Below are 25,353 nucleotides of genomic sequence, written 5' to 3'. Positions count from 1 at the left end.
TTATTATAATAACACATATAATTAAAAGATCACTTTTTCAAATATCCTTTACGATTGCAAAACAATCACATCATATTATTTACAGTTCACAATTCATACATAATGACAAAAAAAAATAAAAGGAAATCAAATGTAAAGATTCGCTCTAAAACCAGTCCACTTACATACATCCGATTATTATTTTACAGTATTTACAATATGTACATCACAATACATGGCGGGGTAGAGACACATCGACTTCATATAGATATATGGTATGTTACAAGGCTTTCATTTTAAACATTTTACAACAAAAAATAAAGGAATTATACATCTCAGTAAGATTGACAGTTGGATTTTTTAATATGGCAACATATGCAGTAGTTAGTTTGGTAATTTGAAATAAAAAAAATTTTAGAGCTCTGTTTACAAAATCAGCAATAATTAAGTCCAATCATTAAATATTTCTTCACAATAAATTTATTTCGTAATAAACTGATATATACACAGACATTTACTTCGGAAGACAATACAAAGTAAATAATTTTCTTATATAAATATAATTGTTACCTATCTTGTAAATATTATTGCATAAAGTTATATAGTATTTCATTTCGTATATAGCTAATACATCATTTTAGCTTTTTTAGTATTGAGTAAACACAAATGTGCAGAGCGAAGACGCGGTATGTGCTGTTATTGTATAAATATTGCAATAATTCATTGTTCAAACCAAATGTATTAAGTTCCTATGAGTATAACCAGCCACATGTATCACATTCACCCCGTAGTGTCTTAGAACAGACTGTAGGACACATTAAAATTTAATCATCCCTGTTGTGGGATGGTGTGATATATTGTTATATACAGAGTCATGTAGGGGACAAGTGAACAATATTCTCAGTTTTACAATTATATGCTCATTGACTTATATCAATGTTAATATTACATGTATGTGTATATATATATAATAATTTTAAAGCCTCTGTCCTCCACACACATCTATTATAACAATCTTGGCACTTTTTAATAATAAAAAATGCATATTTCTACATCTATTTCATACTGTGTACCCAGTACTCCGTATTACGACGCCCTTCTCTTCAGAGTGACCTTGCCTCGCGCCAGCTGTGATACATATATTCTGACTCTCTCTAAATTCGGCTTCTTGACCCATATCTGAAACCGTTTATGAATATGGTATTGTAGTCAATATGAAATTTAAGTGATATTTTTATAATGACATCTGAGGGTAAGAAATTTAGAAATAATAAGTTCAAAATGAGACAACCAAGACAGGTGCCGGGTATAGGGTTTGGAATATTTAATCACGACCTGCAGTCGCTTCTGCATTAGCTTAGGACGGCATGTGCTTCAAAACACATGAACGATCAGTCGATTTGAATTAAATATTCAACCAGTCTTACCGCGTCGTCAGTGATGGCGTGTATGTAAGCGGGGAAGCGCGGCATGTCCCGGCCCTCGACGTACACGCTCTGTCCGCGGTGGTACCACCTTCGTTCGTACACCAGTTTACCGTCCTCTACACGCGTGTCGCACTCGCCGCCCTCGCGCACTGGGGACTCGCCTTCAAACGAACACCATGTACCATTATGACCATATAACAAAACATATTTTCTACGACACAGAATATACAAGTAAAGGGGCTTTATCGTCTGATACAGTTTGTTGTAATTAAATACCTACCGATAATGCGTTTATATCTGGATTTTGTTTAAAAAAATAATATCATAATGAAAGGATAATAGCTATATACTAATAACAAGCGTCACATACTTGTATTTCTCACTATTATTTTCGGATTTAACTTCGCGTTATTTTATTACTTTTAAAACTTCATGGACACAGACGACATGCGAAACTCGCGAAAGTATTTTATATCATTTATTATACGTACAGTTATTCGAGTTGAGATGTTTTCTTGGTTGCGTGTGTCTGGGCGGCGAGGTCCGAGCTATCGCCCTCAGGTCCGCGTCGATGTCCCGCTCGTCCAGTTGGAAGGTCAGCGTGGTAGCTAGGGGCTTGCGACGCTTTTCGGGCGCTGGGGCCGGCTCGTTGGCTCGCCGGCGTAGAATACGCTTCATCGGAGGTTTAACCTGGACATGCAATATTAATGAGATAACCGATACAGTACATCGGTCACGATTGCTGCAAGGGAATCGGAACTTCCACAGAACGGAGTTTTAAAATAATAAAATAGCGTGTAGTAATATTAGTTTAATTTTATTGATAAAGTAGAATTATTAATTAATATCAAGTATTATTATAAAGATTTCATGTCCAATACTTTAAGGATATATTAACTTTATTAAAGTATAAAAAAATGTTTTAACTTTAAAGATGAGTTAAACCGACCTCAATGGAATCTCCGTTCAGTTCCATGCTGTTCCTTTCTCCTTCTATCAATTTCCTTTTCTCTTCAAAGTCATGCAGCAGATTTTCCTTCAACTCTATCTTTTTCTCGTCAAACTCTTTTGCTGCTGCCTTCTTCTCTGCTATGTACTCCCTCTCCACTACGTCATACATGTGGTCTCTGTAGAAAGACATTGCACAATAGATAAAAGTGACATCTTATCTATATAACAACTGGATGTAATTTGCTTATAGACTACCTACTATGCTTATAAAGACTCACCATACAGGGTTTTCAGTCCATAAAATAAATTTTTGTACCACATTGCGAATACGTCACACATTAGATTATTATGTAACACGGCCAAAAGTATTTAAAATAAATAAAGTCTATTTTAACCATCAAATTGTCAAAATATGTGTAAAATTAGAAAAAATATAACTCAGGTGCCAACCAATGATTACTAAAAGTAAAGTAAGATCACACAATGAATACAGAGCATATATAAAGTTACAGAGTTGGACAGTAAAAGAAAATTTTAAAAAATTATGTTTACATGCAATAGTATATTTATAGATCACAAAAAATGTGTGATTTTCATGTAATTTAATCCTGTATTAGTTTTAACGAGATGCGGAAGTAATGATATGATATTGTTACTGACTTGTATATTCTGTTAAGTCTCAGACGTTCGTGGAGTTGATGCTCCAGTCGTTTCACCCGCCTCAGGAGTTCAGGGTGGATGTTGTCTTCTAGCTGTTGGAGCTGCTTTTTGAGGTTCACGAGCTTATCTTGGTACATCCTGAGGTAGGGTTATTCAAGTAATTATTGAATTTATATGTCATATTTTTCGGTATTATATTATATGTATACTTACTGTTCCTTAATTTCGACTGGTTCATCATTATTTGGTATGTCAGTTTCACTGGCTTCTTCTGTGTCTGTAAATAAAAATACAATTCTTACCTTTTATAGCACAGTGGAGATTAGGCTAATATATATGTATCTAATTTTGTAGAGCCAAATGATGAGAAAAACAATACTTTATCATTGATATTGTAATATATTGTATATCTACGTGGTTGCTCACGTTATGCAGTTCAACTAAGGGGAAAATACCTTTAAAGAATGATCATAAACAAAACAAACCTTCATCACTATCGTCCGCTGGATGCTGCGATTGCGTGTCCTCCGGATCCCTATATTCGTACAAGTCATCGTACCCGTCATCTTCGAAATCGTATTCATCCCCTGGCCCCGAATATGGTGATCCTTGGTAAGACATAGTCGAAGTAACGCGTAACAGTTGCATACAGATTGACTGTGAGCACCGTTTCAAAAATAAACTCTTAACAAGCAAGCGTTAGTCAGAAGGACTTGAAAGATATTGCAAAAATTACTTATGTCACACATAGGAAGTATTTCCTTTTAAAAATTAGAAACTTTCTTCAAAGAAACAACGAACTAGCTCAAATTGAGTTGTTTTACGTCAAATTGGACAAGTTGAAAAAGCATCATTACCCTAACAAATAAAACTATACTATGAAAAGAAATAACATTCCCCTTTTGACAATTGTCATATCTTTAAGCCTTGTATGGGGAAGTGAAAAAGAGAAAGATGATCCTTAACAAAATTAAAAGACCTTTTTAATTTAGTTACATTAATAGCATAGACAAATATGTAATCGAACCGAACCAACTAAATTTATAACACATTAATATAATTATTTTATTATTCGAAAATTAGACTTTTCTCTATCTTTTTTAATTTAAACAATTATAAATTTTCATAGCACATATTATTTTTACTTGTTGACAATTATCCATTTAATATTGTTAATATTTTTACCTTGGAATAAAGTCAAATATAGAAAAACAGTTGGAAACATAATTAAGATTTTATCCTAGAGTATAGTGGACAACACTAGGGAACAGAAAAAAAATAAAATCTTGATTCCTAAGTTTTACCTATTATTATGATTTGACGTCAAGAAAGTGGACGTCATCTTGTATAAAAATTCTTTATTTGATTAGTTTTAAATTTTACTTAACAGTGACAATTTGTTTATATGATAGGTATTCTTTAAATAAAAGAAAATTTAAGTTATGCATGAGTGAAAAGAAAAAATATAATAGGAGAGTGAGGGTGACGCCGCAGTCAATACGCTATTGTGTCGGTGATGTAATTTGAGTGATTTGGTGGCTTCCTAGGCATAAGTACTACAATGGAAGAATCTTCATTTACTATCCCAGCTGACGACAATGGTGACACTGAACTCGATCCTAGAATACAGGTCAGTGAGTGACAAAATAATGTATTGAGTTAATTGTTGCCTTTTATCCGCAAAGATGAGTGTCAACTTTGTAGATTATTTCGCCAACGAGCATAATGGATACGATATTTTATATCAAAACATGAAATACGGACTTATAGCCAGTAAGGAACTCTCAGAGTATCTCAGAGAAAGATCGAATATTGAAGAATCGAATTCGAAACTTCTCGCCAAACTTGCTAAACAGGCTAACAGTAATTGTGCACAGGGAACTTTTGCGCCATTCTGGGGTGTATTGAAATGTTCCGCTGAGAAACTTTCTAATCTTCATCAGCATATGTTCCAAAAAGTTAGTGAACTTGTCAAAGATGTTGCCCGATATGCTGATGATCTACATAAAAAGCATAAGGCTGTAAAAGATTCTGAATCTAGTACTCTAGAAGTAGTATTACTTATACAGAACACAAAACAAGCTCTGCAGAAGGCTAAAGATGTGTACACAACAAAATCTACTGAATTGGAAAAGCTAAGAAAAGAAAATGCCTCTGTTAAAGATATAGAGAAGGCTGAAATTAAAATTAAAAAGTTACATGAGGATTATAGGCAGTTGGCTGAAAAATATAACCTGGTGAAACAGGATTTTGAGAAGAAAATGACACAAACCTGTAAACACTTTCAGGATGTTGAAGAAGCCCACTTGAAGCAAATGAAACAGTTTGTTAATGTATATGCTGATATCATTCAAAACAATCATGACCTTATGGGGCAAGTGCATAGGGATTTTAAACACCAGTGCTTGGAACTAACTGTTGAAAAACTTCTAGAACAGTTTCTTGTTGACAAGTACAATGCATTAGAGAAGGCAAACCTTGTTGAGTTACCCCCGTCATTACCAAAGCCTGGATCAGCTAATAATTCAATATCAGAAGCTGACCAAATATCTACAGTGTCTAATGGCTCACATAAGCCAGTACAGCCAGCTAAAGCTCCTAAAAAGGAACCATCTTTTGCCACAAAGACATCAAGAAGGACCACTTCTCTTCTCAATTTGTTTACACCAAACTTCCAGAGTAAAGATGAGCCTAGTGTCAGTATTGAAGGAGTGGCGCCGTGTTCGGCTCCATCCAGCCCAAGTGGAACACCTGCTACACCTGTGGCTCCAGAAAAAGACGACAACATGAATCGTACTACACTTCGTGAATCCAAATGGTTCCTACGTAGTAGAAGAACTAAGACTAAACTTAAAAAATCTAAAAAGAAAAAAGATGAAATTTCAGAAAATTCGAACGCAGGTGATAAGTCAGACCTGGACGAAAAGGAAGAGGAGGCTCCCACTAAAGAGGACTTAATGCATTCTCCAGAAGTTGACGACGAAGGTTTTCGTATTAGACCAAAAGATGAGAAGGGGAGTGTGTACTCTTCTACAGACTCAGATTCAGAAGAAGAAAGAGAACAAAAAATCCATGTAGAAATAAAACCTATAAGCAATGGCAGCGCTCCCATGTCAGCTAGCGTAGATGAGTTGAGAGCTACAGTAGAGAATATAAGATATAAAATAGGAACAACACGAAGAGGTTCAAATATTAATGCAAGCAAAGCTAGTAATGAATCAAACAATCTTATTGACATCTTTCAGAGTCCTAACGCTAGTAACCCTGCCTCACCACATGGTAATGTCTCGAATCCCTATGCACCATTACAAGGCAACCAATCCCATGTACTAGAAAGTCCAACTCCCGTGTCTGCAGCCGATGTCGGCGATCTATTTTCTGAAGTTGGCGAAATGATACAAACTAATTTTAGAACGTCTACTCCAACCATATCCACAATATCATTGCCCCGACCGCCGTCTAGACGGTCTGAGGGTGATTTCCGTACTGCTGGTTCTTCTGGATCCCGTGGTCCATCGCCGCTCACTATAGGCATGGCAGATACCATTCCTCTGGCAGTCGCATTTCATGAAATCATACACTCCTATTTCCGTGGAACAGAGGAAAGTCGATGTCAAGTAAAAATGTCGGGCGATATGATGCTTTCTTTTCCTACTGGAATTGTAGGGGTCCTCGCAAACAATCCCAATCCGGCAAAGCTTTGCTTTAGACTTAAAAACATACATCGACTGGACAACGTGCTGCCAAATAAACAGCTTATAAGCATTAATGCAATGATGTCAACTCGCGACACTACTGTGGTGGAGTTCAATATGTCCGCGTTGACTTCTCTTTTAAAAAGACAATCCGAGAAGAATCCGACAGCTCAATATTTCAATGTCGATATATTGAAGTATCAGGTTAGACCAAAGGCCGGGGCTGCGTCTTGTCCTTTGCAAATGGTATCCTATTGGAAATGCGAGAAAGATCACACAGATCTAAAAGTCGATTACAAGTTCAATCTCCACGCCATGAGTCCCCCCTCTCCCTTGCTTAACGTTTCTGTATTTGTACCAATGAATGGATCTGTGAAAAATGTCATTGCTATGCCAAAAAATACTTGGAACTCGGAGATTGAGCAAGCTCTGTGGCGATTCACAGAGCTTTCTCAGCACTCTGAAGACAGAGGAGTCGGTTCACTCAGGGCGCGTTTCGAGTTACTTAATGGGCCGTCTACAAAGACAACAATATCCGCCCAGTTCAACTGTGAAGGTGCGACCCTGTCCGGTATTGAGTTTGAGCTGATCGGGAGCGGATATCGTCTCTCCCTGGTGAAACGCCGCTTTGTTTCTGGAAAATATATTTGTGATAGTGAGGTGCACTGATTGGTCCAATTATATCTTATGAGTCATGCATTTTGTATGTGAGACATAGTTTTGGATAAAGTAAATTGTTAACATGTATATGTCTGGTACCTTATAGGACTGTTTCCTGTCCACACTAAACTGCAGTGAATTCATGGAATGTCAATTTGATGTATTTTTTGGTTTTATATTGTTTTCAAACGTGGAACAAATATTAACGGTTTACAATGTAAATGTATCCTCAGTCGCACTAACATATGAGAGAATATAGATGTGCCATTTTTCCCTATTAACAGATAGTCTATAACAGATATTATTTAAAACATACATAAAATCCATAGATTATAAATATTTTAAGTAAACGGATCAGTTTAAAACTGGTACTGTCATCACAACAGTTCTGATGCAATAATTATTAACAGAGTTAGCCATACAACACCAACATACAAAGCTTTAATGATACCATAATTTTGTTTGTGTCAATATTATTGCTGATTACTGCAATATATACTAACTAATATATACATTTATTTAAAAACTTATTATCAATCTTTTTCGGTATTTGAATCATTATTCCCATAAATTATAAACATATCCTACTTTCCACACACATCACTATGCAACATGTGTTGCCTGCTTCTATTATTTTACCCCGAATTCAACAACAATATTTTTTTTTTTTTCACAAATGGTTCAATATGATGCAATTTGATTGAATTGAATTTATTTGAATCTCCTGGAATTAGAATATCTTAGTTTATTTCTTAATATTTAAAATCGTTTTATTCCTTTATATAACACTATAACATATTTTTGTATTGTTTCCGGCACTTACCACCGGTGGGTTATTATTATTTTTGTTTCGATTGTTGCTAAGTGTTAGTTTTTGTGTTTTAATGTTTAAATGTTAGATATAGTTCATATTCATATATATTATTACTCGATTGTAATCTCATTTTGATCATTTCTCATTTTCTAATTTGTTCTTGTATTTATGATTTATGTGCACACGGCCTAAATTTAACAGTTATGTTGCTTTGTTAAAAAAAAAAAAAAAAAAACTTTACCAAAAGTGAAGTGTTCAATATTTTTAAATAGTTTAATACATTAGTACAACTGAACCATTCCATTATTATTATAATATTTAATATTCTTAAGTTATTCGTTCATTACATCCAGGATTTGAATTATATACAATTTTTTTTTTTTTTGTAATATCTTGAAAGCAATCGTTTGAATAAACAATTCGATTATATATCTCCTAGCGTAATATTTTTGTACTGAAATTTGCGCTGTAATAACTAAATGTATGTATTGTATGGAATTAAATGTAACTAAGAATTTTATATGGAATTTCTTTCGACGGAATCATTCCAACACCCGTTACAGTGTTTATGTAAGTATCGTTTTCATATTAGGCGCTTGACGTAGGGACAGGAAACTATCTCCATAAGGTACATTGAATGATAAAGTTATATATATAATACCGTTCTAAGTACATATATGTGGTAACCATAACGATGTCTCGAATGTTTCCCGTCTCTACGCGTTGCTAGTTGTTCCTTGCCGGCACGTCTGCCACGCAGCGCTCGTGGGTTCCTACTGTCTCAAGTTGCTAACTTTCCAGGTGGAGCTGGAGAATCTGAACGCTGCCACGGACGAGATCAACAAACTCGAACTCGAACTAGATGTGAGTTTTATTTAAACTGTTGACTTATCATTGCGTACATGTTTTTACAGAACTAGCTATTCATAAGATAGACTTGAAGCTACTTCAAGATCACGTTTTTACCGTATTTCCTCTGTAACAATAGAGTGTAAGTTTTTAACCAGGAAATTTAATAAATTAAGTTTCACTAACAGCTTTTTTTGAAAGATATTTTAATATAAAATCGCGTATTACGTCACATTCAAACCGACGCTATGAGTGTGAATGTAAAAATTATAAAGCAATTTGTATATTAATTCTAATGATACGTTTACTTGCGCTTATTAATGGTTTATATGAACAATATCGAGCGACGTATATTAATAACACGTCACACGCGTGTATACGTTTTTTTTTTAAACAGTGAATTGTATTTTAAATGTATTTTAAGTCTCAAATAAGCTAATATCAATAGATATGTTTCCCTACATTGAATGATAATGATGTATCGTATGGTACTGGGTCCGTATAATTTTATTTATAGGCTTGAGCCAACTCCTAATACGGACAAGTCGCTCACATTGATCGGAAAAATCTATATGATATTTAATTAAAAGAAAAATTTAAGAAATATGTTTTTATAAACAACATTCAATCTTGCATGACCCGTACGGTATACGATGACCTAAATAGTATTGTATGATGGATTTTATAAATCTCTCGTCATTTTTATATCAAGAGCTCATCTCTTGATATATGAGATACAATTTGGAACAGCTCTGATTATGGAGAGATAATTGTTTTAAGCCTCACTGGTCCCATGGCCTCGATACAGGACATGATAGGTTTGGTATTTATTAATAACCACTAATATATAATTAAAATTATTTATAAAGGTTAAAAAATATTAGGCCTCAATGAACTAAAGATACGCATTTTTTTGAATTCTGATAATGTATTAAAAATGTCTCGAGCTGATATATATGTGTGTGTATATTTTTGTTACATTTATAGTGAATGACTTGCGTTGAATTGATATTTAAATACCTTACCTTACCAGGTTATAAATCTATCTTTTCTTTAGTATAAGTTCATGCGTATCTTCAACAGACAGAAGTGCCCATTAAATTTCGATACAAATTTCAAAAGCAAGTTTATATTTCACAACAAAGGAATTATATAAAGTCATATCTGTATATACTGTGTCAACAAAAAGATATTTTTTGCGTCATATTTAGTACAGATCATAAACCTTTGTAGTTCTAGCATAGACGACATTGAATCACCTTGTGTGTAACAGCACATTCCTTCGCAGCCGTAACATTGGTCATATTGATTTCTGTTATAACTAAGTGGTCTAGTTGGTATAACTCCATACATATAATCTCTTGTGTATAGGAAATCGAAGAATACTATTTCCTAAGATGCTACATAGGATAAAACAATTACCACAGATGCGACACGCAAGTGTTACGTGTCTTGAATATTTATTCAATTGTACAATCCTTTGGAATCAGGATTTGATGTTGGAATGTGTCGAGTGACGTCACTTGATCGTTCGCTACATCAACTATTCGTTATTATTCGGTACAAAACCGCGCGTTCCAACTACTATATATATAAACTTTGTAATTATTGCTTATATTTTTCATACAATACATCGATTTTACCTGTTTTTGTATTAAAAATAAAATGTTATTTGTCAGTTCTGCGATCATACGTGAGATAGATAAGTTCTCGGTGATTGTGACCTTTTCCGAATAACCCCAGCGCGGTCTGTGTAAGAAATTAAAGATATAAAATTGTATAACGCTACAAATGGGCCCAGCTGTGACGTAATTAGCCGCATTGGGCGGGGCCCGGTCAGGTATAGAAACTGTAAACAACTAGCAGAGTATTCATCATACGTGCAGATCATAAATATTAATGTGTTTCAAGTGTTAATTATCATACAATATGGACACACGCTATTTTTATATTTGATGTTATGTTTTTTTTTATTATCTTAAAAAGCGATATCCGGAGTACTCTCAGCCGTGGCAGGAACTGGAATTAAATAGTAAAACTGTTTCATTGTAGTCTAGTAACTTTGAACATGACACCATCCGGACCAGTTCTGTAGCCTTAATACGTCATCATCGACAAACTAGTCACGTACAGTTTGACGGTATTTCATACGTTAAACGATGTCAATACGGTTACATAAGAATTGTGAATGAAATACTACGTAGAAACTGTCTGTATTTACGTTAACGAGACGAACTAACTAAGGATAATAACAGGTTTACGAGCGAGTTTGCTCACAGTCGTGTTATGTTGTGTGTGCGTAAATAAATATCGCTCAGCCTGTCTGTTTGGTTTTGGTATATTAGAATATGTATAGTGGATGGCAGAAAACGTAGATAATTTGTCAACCGTCGGCTGGTAATGGCGAGGGTGGGTCGATATTTAACACAGAACGTAACCCTGAAACGGTTAAATTCAAATTTGGAAATGTTTTTTTTTTGGATTTTAATCATCGGTTTTTAAACGTCTCTAATATATTAAAGCAAGGTTCAACTTCCATTTTGGTCTTTTATACCTGCATCACTAAAAAAAAAACAAATATTTTTTTTAAATCAATTTGTAATAAATCGTCCGGAAATATCAAACGAAGGTCATTCAAGAAGAACTACGAGAATTAAATTTACGAGATTCTAAAAACGTGTTCGCTTCGTGATCATTCGGAGTCCAGGTCAAAATAAATGGGTTCTTTAAACATATAGACGGCAACAACATGAAACTAGATTGAAACTCCCATTTGATCGGAATGTGGGTTATTGAGGATTTATACTTTATGAATTTTATAGTTATCTATCGAAAACTAAATATACAAAAACATAGGTCGACAATTAAGTTACCTTCTTTATTTAGTAATTAGATTGGAACGACACTATTTGAGTGAACCAAAAATATATCTGGAGACGATATCTATCTACAGTCATGACATCACAGCCGCTAGAGGAATTAAAAGTGACGGTATAGATTGTTATGAATATTAGTGTCATTGCTCATAGCTCACACTGCTGAGTTAAATACTCAAGGACGGCCTCGTAATATGGTGAGCGTTGTTTGTATAGCGCTCGGTGCGCAGGCGCAGCGCGGGTCAATTAGATCCAACTCAGTCATTGGACGTATTGCTTGCAATCTACATTAATCTATTTAGTAGTGATGTAATGTACGGGTTCAGATCTGATCTAAATATATTACATATACGCTTAGAATTCTTTCTTTTAATAAGTATTTACAAGTAGGTTTGTTTTGAATTAATTTTATTTTGTCAAAATGTCAGTAATTACTTATTAGGTTTCGATAAGGATCTAAATGATCTGTAACTATAAAGTTGTCAATTTGACATAATGCACGACATCTTCATTGGTAAGCTTTGAAGTTATGGCATATTATCACCGTGGTCTACACAAGGGTTCCTCTGGACTCTATCTTCTCTCCAACTATATTTTTTGGCTACTTATTAACGATATGACAGTTGACAACCAAGTTGTCAGGTGGTATCCATCATATGTAAATGAAAAGAGTGGCCATGGTAAAGGGTCTTAATATCACATTTCAGCCAGTCTCCGAATGGGGCGATGCCAAGCTTTTCAAATTTATTACCATCAAACTACAAGAGAGTCTTTTCAACATACAACGACACAACTTGGGGTGTGTTGACAGGAATTGCATGCTATAATTTCTGCATCCCCTTTTTATTCTCAACAGACCAAACACGTCTCTATTCCAAATTATCGAAAGCGTTGAACGTTTATACCACCTTTAACACAAGTTGTTCGTCAGGCTACACACGGAGGGTCTCTAAGATTTCATTCACAAAATGCCGTTAACACTATCTTGTTTGAAAATATATAAAATGAAAACCTAAAACTCTACACGTGTCGTTTGAATTTGAGAATACAGAGAATTCAATATTTATTCACTTGAACTGATCAGGAGTCAATGAAAACCTTCCACCTGCTGTTGAACGAGACGTCGCGCCGGCTACAGGCTCTGACGAAACGATTGGGCACATGCGTTGATAAGTCACGTCCGTACCACGATGCTGTCGCGGCGTCAGCCACCGCCAGAACTGAATGTCAGCGTGCTGCCGTGCAGTATCAGAGGGCTAGCGGTGAGTTGTTTGACCATTGTTGACGTCTAATTTACCTTGTATTTAGTGGTATCCCATCATATCAGTTTATTTCAACAGACTCCATAAAAGGATGTTTTAAATGATGTATCTCGATTGAAACAACAAAACTAATCAAATCAAACCTTATGTCTAATGATGTAAACAAAACGCTCCATTCACTAAAATATTTAATATTAAGATCCAGATTTCGTCGATATAAAGAAGAATTCAATAAAATCTCGTTGCAATAATGTGAACCTAGTTAGTTTTGTTTCCATATATCATTAAAGTTTTAAATTACTGTTAACCACTATTGATGCAACACAAAGTGAGCTTGCAGCGTATGTTATTAACGCGGAAATATCTTTGGTATAATACCCTATGTACTCGCACGCGGCTCGTTACAATGTGTGTAACCGACGCGGTCGCTGGATAGAAAATTGCAGTCTTCCTGTAGGGACCTCTTGTTCACTCTCAAGGCCGGTTATGGCCAAGGACCCTTTATATAAAATACAATAGATTTATAACAACGCTCATTCTATCGACCGTATTTTTATGTTTTTTCGTAGTTATTATAAAAGCTTGCAGCTTGCAAAGACGTGCAAAATACTTCTCTTTTAATTTAGAAAAAAAAAATCGATACGTGTCCAACCCCCTTTGAAATCTAACGCCATATGTCGGCTACTTAAAAGCCTTAAAAGGTGTTGTCGTCTGTAACGTTAAGGACATAAACCTATTAGGCAGCTTTACATTCAAGACTACCCTCTATACCTCAAACGTCTCAACAAAAAGAAATTTAAGAATACTTACATATTAATTTTAAAATCTTTAAATTATAAATAATAATATCTATGATGTTAACATATTGCCTTTCACTAAATATATGGATTAAAAAAATATATATTTTTACTATTTTCTTGTTTTTGTTCCGGATAATCTGTGAAAGTGCTGGATTAATATTGATTATACTTTTACGGACAGATAGCTGATGTAATGAGGAGTAACATTTCGATTTAAGAAATTTCAATTTTATTGATGTACATAATATGGTAAAAAATAACTAATCGACGGTTTCAGTTTGTATTGTGATAACGTACAAATCGTACTTCCAACAGAATATATATATATATATCCACATGTCGGAATTATCACACAAATAAACAGCTTATGTTAATGTTTTAACTGATGTTCTTAATGTGTGTCTAATGGGCGTCACGGCCTACGGGCAATGTATGAAATACTCACAACATACAGTTTACAACCCGTATGCTCATCACGGGTGCTAAGTCAGAGTGAATACGAAGAATGTCCAGTTTTCGATTCCTAAAGCTAAAGGGCAAGATTTATGAATGAAAAGCTTAGCTTTGTGTGACGTCACTGTGCAGCTCGTAGGCTTAAAAATAGATTCCTTCAACGATTGTTCATATTACGTTCCGAATGAAGCCGTTTCCACTGAATGAGATGGAATCGAGAATTTAATCAAATGTGTATTAATTAAGTGAATTTAACGCTCTGTTTGCAATGTGTTTGATTATTTTTAGCAAATCGTTCTTATCAAAAGTACATTAACACTCGCTGATAATATTGTTTCCTGCAAACTAACTGTCAGGTTTTTAATGCTGTACAATTTTATAAATTATTTAGTTTCAAATAAAAATTAAATCTTATAAACATAAAGATATTTCAAGTTACTTTTGTGAGTTTTTTTTTTTATTCAATTTAGAAAAATAATTTCTGATTGGCAATTTATAATTGTCGTTTCATATATATATGTGTGATTTAAACAAACTCTGTCAGACATATCTGGTGGTTAACTCGCTCCTACACCACACGCACCAGACAAACATACGCCCTGATAAGATACGAATGACCTTCACTGTACTCATTAACAGAACTGTCCAAATTACGAGATAGGTTGTGTAAAAACACACACGACAATACTCGACAATAGACACGAGAGTGGAATTCGACTAATTTAATACATTAAACTTGGAACATTCTACTAATTATAACAAAAACTAAGCATAGAGATGTATATATTTTAAATAAATTTGGAATTTTCGTCAATGATATAGCTAAGTGTTTTAAGCATTGTGAGTTTCAATTGTATGCCGATGACCTCAAACTCTACAAGACGATAAACGATATTAAAGACGCAAGGAATATGCAGATGGATGTCGATAGGCTTGGATTATGGTGTGACCAGAATAAATTAAAATTAAACCATTTAAAATGCTACGCTATTACCTTTAGCAGAAAGGAATCAAATTTCATATTTGATTATAATATTAAAGAAAACGTACTAAAGAGGTTACATCAAATATCCGACCTAGGAGTTACGCTGGACCACAAACTGACCTTTATTTCGCATATTGATAATATTATTACAAACGCATTCAAAGTATTAGGTTTTATCATAAGAATCACAAAGGAATTTAAAAAATCTTCAACCAAAATTGCACTCTTTAACTCTTTGATACGCAGTAAACTGGAATATTGTTCTGTTGTATGGAATCCGCAATATCAAACACATAGAGACAGAATCGAGAGAGTACAGAAGAAGTTCTTACGTCACCTGGCCTACAAAGATAAAGTCTTAAGACAGAATGACAGATAACGAAGATTTGTTAAATCTTTACCATACGCCTTCCCTGTGTAACCGTAGAAAATTAATAGATTTATGTTTCCTTCACAGAATTGTGAAGGGTGATCTTGATAGTGCAAATTTGTTAGAGAGAGTTGGATTGGCGATACCAAAATATAACTCAAGAAGCCACATAAGGAATAAACATACGTTCAGGGAAAGGTTTGCTAGGACTAACATCGGCCGTAATGCTCCCATCAACAGAATGATTCTAACTTATAATAACGTATTTAAAGGAGCTGGGTTAGATATTTTCAAGCATTCTCTGTTACCTTTCAAAAGACTAGCAAAAGGCTGTCTGACTACTTGAGGTTAGTCTCAGTAATTCTACGAAGTAAGGTCTCTGTGGAATATACTGCGCAAGAATGTCTTGGTTTTTGGGCTTAGTATTATCATAATTTTTTATTACTACTCTATTATCAGCCCAGTATTATTATTGCGTTTTGATTATGATTTGTGATCACACTTTGTCTTTTTTTGGTTCTCGTTACTTTTTCCTTAAGTCAGTCAGTGCTTGTAATTGTTTTACTTTATTTGTACCTCATTTTTTACCAATTGTTGCTTTCAACTGTATCACATTTGCTATTGTTTAAGATTATTATTAGATTATTATTATTATTACTATTTTTTTTTGTTCGTGAGTGAACATGCAAAGAATGTTATTTTATTACATATCATGTACATGCGAATGTCGAGTTAGCCTATAAGTGGGGTGTACAATTAATGCATGTAACAAATTAAATAATTTAGTGTTAATTAAGAATAAGAACTAAAATTGTATACAACGTTGGCTTCCTATTTAAATAAATAAATAAATAAATTATCTTTATTATTTCATACATCTATTTAAGGATACGATTTTGTTCTGGAGAATTCTATATCATGTGTTTTTGTTCAGAACTCCACGCTGCCGCCAAGGAGACGGTGACTCTGGCTGAACAGAGGTTTGTCAGCAAACAGGACGAGTGGCAGTTTGATAGCAACTGGCAGGAGGTGCTCAACCATGCCATCATCAAGGTAACCCGATAGGCTGACAGCTCCATTGATACATAACCAACGATAATTTGAAATTTCCAATATATTTTAAATTGTGATTTGTGGTTTCTAAGACATATTAATTTTCTCTCGACAGGTCATGGATGCTGAAAAACGTAAAGCAGAGAGTGGGAGAGAACACCAGAAGAAAGCGGCTCTTTATATAGCAGCTGAGAGAAAGGTTGGTATCGTTATATTACAAGGAGGTTATGGAAAAAAAATCTTTTTATAATAGTTTTTGGCTAAATTAAATAATAAATCATTACGCCTGCAGGTCACACAGCTAGAAGAGAGTCTTAAACGTAATATAATAAAGTCAAAAGTTTACTTCGAGGAGAAGAAACTATGCGATGAACAACTACAAGCCCAGAACGAGAAGATCGAAAAGTTACAGCGTCTCATAGCGGACGCCAAGTTCAGATACTCGAAATCTCTCAAAGTCCTCGAGGAAATATCCGAAGAGATACACAGGCAGAGAGGTGAATATCTGCCAGGGAAAGATAGCATTCCGGTGGGGCCGAGGGAACCGGGCGTCGGAGCGGAACGGGATCCCGTACACGACGAGACGCAGGTGGAAGGCAGCGACAACGACGAGTCCAGCTTACAGGAGCTCAGGATGAGGGTGAGGGAACTGGCGCTCAAACCGATCGACAGAAACGACGTAGAAACAGACGAGGCGTGGGCACAGGAACTCAACGAGACCATCAACAAACTCGACCAGCTGCTCATGATGAAGGAATCCAACCAACAGAAGCGATCGAAGTTCACGGCCAGCTCGCCGAGGAACTCCAGCGCGCCCTCCACCAGCACCAACTCCGGAAAATACAACCATCCACCCAGCGACAGCTGGGGCACCGACACGAACCTCTCGCGACCGAAATCAATCAGCAGGGAGGTCGTATACGAGAACATGAATCCGCCCATCGCTAAGACCGACAAATCGAAGAGCATGATGTCGTTGGATGTGCTGGCTCTGGCCAGAGACGCGTCTATGAAGGACCGCGAGTCCTACCTGAAGGCGGTCATAGAGGACAAATCTCCCACGGGGACCTACACCGAGAGCAACTCAGACAGGAACGACAGTCCGGACGATATCCTCATGGTGGAATGCGACTCGAGTGATTCCACGCAGACTCCCGTCATCAGGATGACCAGCTCCACCGTCACGGACAGCGATCACAGCTAGGAAGGTCCCGACACGTCCCAGACCTTCTAGCATTACACTGAAATCTATCTCCTCGAAGTCCGTAAACTATATCGATATTGATGAAAATGGTTGTGTATTTTGTTTTGTGACTGAAATAAAAAATTGGTGAGTAAAATTAACAGGGTTTGTTATGAGACGGGAATCGTTCGACGTCTGCAACGTGTCATGAGAAGAAATGAATGGAGACAACGCCATAGCGATCCACCGACAGCTCAAATATGTACTTATGTATACATTATTAGTTATATGCCATAGACGGGGTTAAAGACAAGCTACTTTTTATATTATATACAGAATTTTGGAATGCCGAAAACTCGCTACGAGCCTACATGAAGCTTTAACACATACACATATAACGAGTGATTTTTTCCTGAGCCTGATTTTTTCACACATAATTTCTACGTTTTTAATCATAAAGAGTATCACGTGTCGAGTTAAGTATACGCTATTTGCACACGAACTGTCTTTATAATACCTCGTGGTAGATTTTTTTGTACACAAATAGTCTTAAATCAACCCCTCGAAGCATATTCCTCTACAATTTTAATGTTATGTAGTAAATATTAACAACACTTCCTTACAAACTATCACCTATGTATTCTTGCGGTTCGCAGAACTTTTCCTCTTTTAGTCTTAGCGACACACCGTGACCTACTTGTGAAGCACAAAATGTTTGTAAGGCACCTTAATGATAATCAATAAAAAAATATTAAAAAAATAATTCTCTTGTTATTTACGCGCGGGTCTTGGTCGAAGACCTCAGTATATTTATATTTCCATACAATAATTTTCATTTAGAGCATGAACGCCGTGCGACATTTATAATCACAGAAACCGAGCACGAACCAATCCTTAGGCAAAATTACAGACAAAAATAATAAAGACACATTTAAAACTATGACAGATTTTCATTTCGTTTGTTTTGATTCGGTTCGGTAGCTTCTTGACCGACTGACAGGGGAGACTCGCGTTTGATGCGAATAAAAGACTCGATGTCACATACAAGACATTTATTTCAATAACGAAGACACGCGCCCTCTGACCACTCGCTTATAACACGCGAGAGGAAGGCACTCAGAGTGAAACTCGTGGTCATTAAAATTCATACATTAAATATGTTAAAATTAATATTTATATTCTGTGAAACATTTGTAAATAACTTCATTCTGGGAATGATAATCTCGAGGGTATGCGCGAGTGGACGCAGCGACTGGCGCGAGCACAACCCTCGGCTGACGGTCACACTCAGCCCTGACAACAACTATTATGCTACTTACGATACAACAACACATTATGTTAAACAAAAACCCGACAGCGGGGACCGGTTCCGTTCCCCGAACGTGAGTTAAAGTATAGTAATACATTTATTCAGTAATGATAATTCAAAATTGTATTTATTACAGCAATTATATGGATATATTAAATAATAAAAATCGAATGCTCTATTCACATAACAAATTGAGACAATATATAAAAATGTGATCAGATAGAAAACCTTTTCGGAAGTTCTTTACGACGAACCAAAGTAATAATAAACACTTATGGCCGCACATGATTATGAAAAATCGCTAAAATACACAAAGTATACGGTAAAAAATATAACTATCTAAAATAACCTCCGGGATGTCGGAGTGGGCTCGTAACAATATTTTAAATATATTTTTCATTATCGACTAATAACAGCCTACAACAATTATCATTTCTATAAATAAATATTTTTGTGCTTTTCAAAAATATAAACAAAAAAAAAGAAGTTGCGCACGTAAAAAGTACTCGACCCTTGGATTGGGTCCGAACCGTGAAAAGGAATGGAGAAAGTTTAAATTAAGTGGAAAAAAATTACCTATGAAACAAAAACGAACGTTTCTGGTGCGACCTGCGCGTGCGCATGTGACAGACGCTCGGTCACTAGTCGGATGCGACCAGCGGCCGCCACGGCCCGCCACGGCCCGGCCGAGCGGCGACAGAAAGCGAAAAGCTTAATGAATAAAAAATATAACTAAAATTATATAAATATCAGCGCTCGAGCGATCCGTCGATTAGTTTCATATAAACAGTGAGTCACGGGACTAAGCACAGCCCGGACACGTCGCCCGCGCGGCTGCAGGCTGTCAGCGTTGGGAACTATTCGAACCATCGAGATAAGGAAATTCAACAATAACATGTAAGTATCGCCGCGCGCCCGTCCACACTACAACTACATAAACTCTTCTAGCACGACGTGAGAACACTTAATTATTCAGGTCATTAATACTTCCACTGGTAACATGCTCCACCCGCGGCCGCCGGACCACACGCGCCGCTCGTGAGGTTGTAAACAGTAACATATTTTAAATTCATTTGTCTAGAAACGATATGCATCGATAAAACGGTACATTTACATATTTGTGTAAGTAAAATTGTTATCGGCGTGTATTTCTCTTCTACTCCGCCATAGAGATTTTCAAAATTTATATTATGGAATCGGCGATCCCTTGGCGCGTTCAGGTATGAGCGCGCTCCACACTAAATTGTCGTATAAATATCTCTAACCATAGTCATGAGTTACGCCATTAAAGTACAACGCCAGTCGTCTAACCCAAAAACACTGTCACTAAAAATACAAATCTTCGGTGTATAAAAATATAAAAAATAGCCTACGAACGTAGTTTAAAAGTTCAGTTTATGATGACGATCAAACTGATCGAGTGACCTCGACGACTTCATTAATTATAGTTTGGATGCGGGAACCACTTCGCGCCACCAGCGAGCGCGCTCGAACACGCCGGGCTGGCTGAAGAACGACTTCTGGAGGTTCTGGTACAGCTGGAACATATTGGGACCCCTCAGAATTACATATAAAAATCACTGATAGAGGAATAGAGGCCTCCGATAAAGAACTTGATTTTTTTTTAGTTCTTCTTGAACTTCCATAAGGTCAAAGGTCGACTTTATTTTTTTAAATAAAGAACGGGAAGTTCATAATTTAGGTGTCATTAAGTTAGATAACACAAACTTGTCAGACAGGCTGGGGATACGAAACACGATCATAGAAATAGACAGGGACATGACGAAACAGAACAACACAGAGAACAGACGCCTCACAGAAGAAAGGAATGAGGAAGACTGGTCAATTAACGTGATTAATTATTTAGAATAATATAAAAAAAAACTACCTTTCCGTCGCTCCTGCCCAACACAGAGTTGAGAACGAAGTCAGTGGGAGCGAGTGCGTCCACCACGCTCACCACCTCGCCCTTCACGTCCGCGCACAGTTCCAGGATAGCGTCTCGTACGAGGCGCGCGCAGTCCCCGCCCTTGGCGAACCCTCCCTGGTACAGCTCCACCAGGTTCTCGTCCAGCACACTGAGTCCGTAGAGGCAGTACAGCTTCATCAACACCGGCTTGAGCCCCGGCTCCTTCCTGTCGATGCTCCCCAGCGATATCATGAGCGTGAGGTACTCGGCGTACACCTTGGTGAGGGTCCTCCACCTGTACACCTGCGACTTGTTCCTCGCCTGGACCTTCGTCAGACCCTTGGCCAGCTCGGACTCGTTCTTCTCGTGCGTGTACTTCAACATCCAGGTCAGAAGCCACTTGTATGTCGATAGTATGACTGTAACAATATTGATAACAATGTACAATGTTTAGGAAACGCATTTTCTAGATAGATATAAACAGACAACCAAAATACTTGTTCATGTAAGAGCAATATAATCATTCGCAACTTCACTGATGACTTTCAATATTGCAAAGATGGGCCAGAGAACATCGTCTGCGGCCGGCGGATACTTTTAGATCTTCACGAATGAGAGAAGAAGAATCAAAAAGTATATAGGTTTGGTAATTTTTCAAATCGCTGACATTTGGCCTGTATTAAGCATTACGAAGCTTGAAGTCTCCAAGTTTCTTTTACCTTATATATAATATTTCTAATATGAAACTCACAGTCGGGATTCTTGAGTTGTTCGGTGCTGGTGCAGGCGAAGGTGCGGTGGAGGCTGGCGTCGTCCGTGAGGAAGGCGAGCGTGCCGAGCGGCGTGTCGGGGAGCGCGCCCCCTCGCGCCGCCTCGTACTGCCTCAGCAGCCAGTTGCCGGCCTGCTGCGACAGCACGTTGTTGTCTCCCTCGTACGTCACGGTCGGCTCGTGGTTGCTGCGGATGTCGCCCAGGTTCGAACACTGCCAACGTGTCAACACATATGTTATACAAGCTGCTTTTATGATTTTTCGTTTAACTTTTAGAAGGATCGATAGTGACCATAACATACTCTAAGCAGAACACTTCTATGTGATCCCAGCAAATAAGTTACCTATCAGTAAATATTTAAATCAGGCGGTCAAACGCAACTTAGACATTAATGTATAGTTCTACATATAATGTGCTTCACAATATCTGAGATTATCGCAAGCACCCATTTTAATGTAACTAAATTTTTCGGACACCAAGCATTTTTTATTATTCTATATGTACATAATCCCGACGTTTCGCTCCTTTGCAGCAGCCCTGGTCCCGGGCAGACGAGATGAAGTGTCACCTTTAATCCTCAGTGTTATCCGACAACCTTAGTGTCACGTATAACGTGTTGTATGTATGTATGACATTTACCTTAAGGTAGCCGTGTCCGCCGCAGGCCTCCCTACATTGCTGCGCCGCCCTCAGCACGCTCCACGTCAACAGCGGCTTACTGCAGGACACCATCGCGTGGATCTCAGACACCGTCTCGCTCTGATAACAGAAGAAACGTGGTTGAGGAACAGAGATAGAGATAGTTCGTAGCTTAGAGCTGAGTTTCTCATGGAAAAACAAGTTAGCGATATCCCCACGGCATTAATGCGGAAAAAGATAGAAATAATTCACGCAACTATATACATATAGAGTTGTTTAAGAGGAGGGAGAATGGAGATATACCACGCCAGTAACGAGGAAAAGGGAGGGAAATAGTAAACAAGTATAGTGTTTGTAAGGTCTGAAAGAGATAGTTATACAGCGTGACGTCATAAGAATGAGAATATATGTTCTGACTCACCAAGTTGTCGACCCTATGACCCGCGTTGGATTTCTCTGCTATCTCGAGGTATGTCTTGGTGAAGCTCTCTATATACAGTCTGAACACGACCGCGGCCGCCACGTGGCCGAACAGACGCCATTGCTGAAATAATCACTTCAATTATTATATAATGTATCAACAAGAAGTTAGCCAAGACACTACCCATGAAACATTATCATCGACCCAAGACTACCGAAAACAATATAGCATTAGCGAACCTTGCCTCGGACTATTGGACTATCGGACTACCCTCAAAATATATCTATGTTTAACATGAACTAACGTGTAGTTCGTACTCGATGAGCGGTGTTTCCTTCTGTCTGTCCCCGAACTGTGTCCTGGAAGCAGCGTACCTCACCGCTATAGACACGGCGCTGGACAGAGAATGACAGCTCTCCTGCATGATGCCGATGCGACCTGGAACAATCGACACCTCGGAATACAGCAGCTACGGCCATACTTATAAATAAATAACAATAAAATAGCATTGGCATAAATATACAAAGACGTAGGAGAAGAATTAAATCTTTACGGTAAGTCAATACTGCTACAACTTTATTGTTTAAGAATTAATGTGTGAACACTTGTTGGACAAAACCTAACGCTTGGTGAGATTCGTTAAATTTCTTCCAGATGCGTTTCAGAGATGTATAACAATGAAAATGTTGGTATGTCTGTTTGCTCGTCTTTCAAGATGACACTACCGAAACTTTTCATTGAACTTATTTCACCCTTATATCGATGTAGCACAATTAATATCTAAAGACATGTTATAGTTTATCTCACCAGCAGACAGATTCTCCAGAGCCGCTCCCAGTATTCTGGAAGGTTCTGAGAAGGAACTCTCGTAGGTGCCATCCTCTGTGACGTCAGCAGTTCTGTTCAGAAGGTTCTCCCGCGGTATCCGGTACTGATTGAACATTATGAACCTGGAACGAACATATAGTATGACATGAACATACACGCATACGCTCGCACGCACACACACACACAGAGACACGCAAACTCACACACGCAAATACAAACACGCGCGAACTATGAATATATTCGTAGGTCACTCCATAAGTTTTGGCTTACGCAAAATAAATGTAAGGTATTGTTAGATGAGGTTAGATATATAAAAAAATAACAATAACTATAACAGTGCAAGTTTTGTGTACTAGCTTTGTAGATTAATTGCGATTTTTTGAAAATTAAATATGACTTAATTTACTATAATTTTAAGCGTGGCTTAACAAGGCAGCAATGTTTCAAGAAATGAGTGTTGGATTGGGAAAAACGTGTCTGTTAAGGTCTATAGAAAGGTGTTTTTTTCAATTTAATCGTGACAATACTAATTTGAAGGACGATTCGAGGTCGGGCAGAGCAACGGAGGTAACTATCGATAAAAACATTAAGGCTGTTCACAGACTACTACAAGAAGACCGGCCCGTGACGTATTGACACATTGAGGAAACCCTCAATCTGCACCAACTGTGTATAGAATTCTCCACGACGAATTAGCGGTTAGGAAACTTTGTTGATTTTGGCTGCCACATCCGCTGACGGACGGGCTGCGGGGACAAGTACGTCGATTCAATCGTTACATGCGACGAAACTTGCCTTAACTATTTGCCCGATGGCTTCCGGAGAGGTAAGTGCGTGGTTCGAACGTATGAGAGCATGTCTTAGTGCTGATGGAGATTATATGAAAAATAAAAATAACTACGACAAATTTGATGCGGTGGCCTCCGTGCGCTTGAAATACTATCAGTCGGCATAAAGCATGTGCTTCTGTGGTATTTACTTCAATATATACTGGTTAGTTCTATTGTAAAAGAATAATTCTAACATCGGCACGTTACTATTTACATAACGTAAGCACATCAACACGTCAAGTCCAGCTCGCACTCCTTTCTATGTTCTGTACACACTAATCTTCATCTCCCTTTGCTTGTTGGTTTAATTTTTAAGAATTAATTCAGTCGCTTTCACGCTCACTAACCGACTGTTGCAGTCGAATGATAACGTCTATATAGTATTTAAAATCCTAACAACGGTTAACAGATTTTTAATTATTATATTTGTATCGCCCTCCGAGCAAACTGTTGAGGGAGATTGTATGACCGTACGGTAATATTATCCCTCAGAATATATATAAAAAATGTGGTACGTATGGTGGTAGAGCCTAGCCGTGGTTGCAGCAATTTGACCGGTTGAGCCGACCCACGTTCGAGCTGCGGCAATCTGGCTCGAACGTGGGCCGGCTCACCCGGGGAAGCACCAC

At 37.2% G+C, this 25,353-nt stretch overlaps 4 protein-coding genes across 6 annotated transcripts in view; 2 read left to right on the top strand and 2 right to left on the bottom strand.

Moving 5' to 3' along the window:
• LOC116767649 (sin3 histone deacetylase corepressor complex component SDS3) lies at positions 1 to 3,998 on the bottom strand. Its single transcript, XM_032658072.2, has 7 exons — positions 3,503 to 3,998; positions 3,231 to 3,294; positions 3,018 to 3,155; positions 2,356 to 2,533; positions 1,898 to 2,096; positions 1,407 to 1,567; positions 1 to 1,158 (listed from the first exon to the last, which is right to left on the bottom strand). Exons 1-7 carry the CDS (start codon positions 3,663 to 3,665, stop codon positions 1,066 to 1,068), a joined length of 996 nt encoding a protein of 331 aa, XP_032513963.1. The 5' UTR covers positions 3,666 to 3,998; the 3' UTR covers positions 1 to 1,065.
• A 298-nt stretch (positions 3,999 to 4,296) lies between these two features.
• On the top strand, positions 4,297 to 18,174 carry LOC116767370 (SH3 domain-binding protein 5 homolog). Of its 2 annotated transcripts, none has more exons than XM_032657658.2 (6): positions 4,297 to 4,647; positions 8,988 to 9,050; positions 12,996 to 13,173; positions 16,716 to 16,834; positions 16,950 to 17,033; positions 17,127 to 18,174. In XM_032657658.2, the coding sequence occupies exons 1-6, from the start codon at positions 4,579 to 4,581 to the stop codon at positions 18,036 to 18,038; spliced, it is 1,425 nt and encodes a 474-aa protein (XP_032513549.1). In that variant the 5' UTR covers positions 4,297 to 4,578; the 3' UTR covers positions 18,039 to 18,174. The 2 variants fall into 2 exon arrangements, with proteins under 2 accessions (XP_032513549.1, XP_032513548.2); XM_032657657.2 differs by lacking the exon at positions 4,297 to 4,647 and adding an exon at positions 8,616 to 8,756.
• Positions 4,647 to 8,706, top strand: LOC116767369 (F-BAR domain only protein 2). Its single transcript, XM_032657656.2, has one exon. It carries the CDS (start codon positions 4,703 to 4,705, stop codon positions 7,379 to 7,381), a length of 2,679 nt encoding a protein of 892 aa, XP_032513547.2. The 5' UTR covers positions 4,647 to 4,702; the 3' UTR covers positions 7,382 to 8,706.
• Positions 18,175 to 19,054: 880 nt separating the features above from the next.
• The window catches only part of LOC116767372 (peroxisomal acyl-coenzyme A oxidase 3-like), a 97,257-nt gene continuing 90,958 nt past the window's right edge, over positions 19,055 to 25,353 (bottom strand). For both annotated transcript variants that reach the window (XM_061527214.1, XM_061527213.1), the window contains exons 7-13: positions 23,874 to 24,016; positions 23,371 to 23,504; positions 23,067 to 23,189; positions 22,646 to 22,765; positions 21,987 to 22,218; positions 21,215 to 21,654; positions 19,055 to 20,864 (exon numbers count right to left, since the gene is read on the bottom strand). In XM_061527214.1, the coding sequence (XP_061383198.1) occupies positions 20,769 to 20,864; positions 21,215 to 21,654; positions 21,987 to 22,218; positions 22,646 to 22,765; positions 23,067 to 23,189; positions 23,371 to 23,504; positions 23,874 to 24,016 (1,288 nt within the window). In that variant the 3' untranslated portion in view covers positions 19,055 to 20,768. The remainder of the gene's footprint in view (positions 20,865 to 21,214; positions 21,655 to 21,986; positions 22,219 to 22,645; positions 22,766 to 23,066; positions 23,190 to 23,370; positions 23,505 to 23,873; positions 24,017 to 25,353) is intronic.

This window comes from Danaus plexippus (assembly GCF_018135715.1).
Source record: "Danaus plexippus chromosome 9 unlocalized genomic scaffold, MEX_DaPlex mxdp_24, whole genome shotgun sequence".
Lineage (NCBI taxonomy): Eukaryota > Metazoa > Arthropoda > Insecta > Lepidoptera > Nymphalidae > Danaus > Danaus plexippus.
Note: the sequence above shows the minus strand (reverse complement) of the source record. Positions and strands in the feature narration are given on the sequence as shown.

Excerpts from the sequence above, each read along its gene's own strand:
- LOC116767369 (XM_032657656.2), top strand. The coding sequence starts at position 4,703 with ATGAGTGTCAACTTTGTAGATTATTTCGCCAACGAGCATAATGGATAC.
- LOC116767649 (XM_032658072.2), bottom strand. The coding sequence starts at position 3,665 with ATGCAACTGTTACGCGTTACTTCGACTATGTCTTACCAAGGATCACCA. Across the intron at positions 2,097-2,355 it reads TGAACGGAGATTCCATTGAG|GTTAAACCTCCGATGAAGCG; the intron begins GTCGGTTTAACT and ends TTGCATGTCCAG. Across the intron at positions 1,159-1,406 it reads ACGCCATCACTGACGACGCG|ATATGGGTCAAGAAGCCGAA; the intron begins GTAAGACTGGTT and ends AAACGGTTTCAG.
- LOC116767370 (XM_032657657.2), top strand. The coding sequence starts at position 8,670 with ATGTATTGTATGGAATTAAATGTAACTAAGAATTTTATATGGAATTTC. Across the intron at positions 13,174-16,715 it reads GCAGTATCAGAGGGCTAGCG|AACTCCACGCTGCCGCCAAG; the intron begins GTGAGTTGTTTG and ends GTTTTTGTTCAG. Across the intron at positions 17,034-17,126 it reads ATATAGCAGCTGAGAGAAAG|GTCACACAGCTAGAAGAGAG; the intron begins GTTGGTATCGTT and ends TTACGCCTGCAG.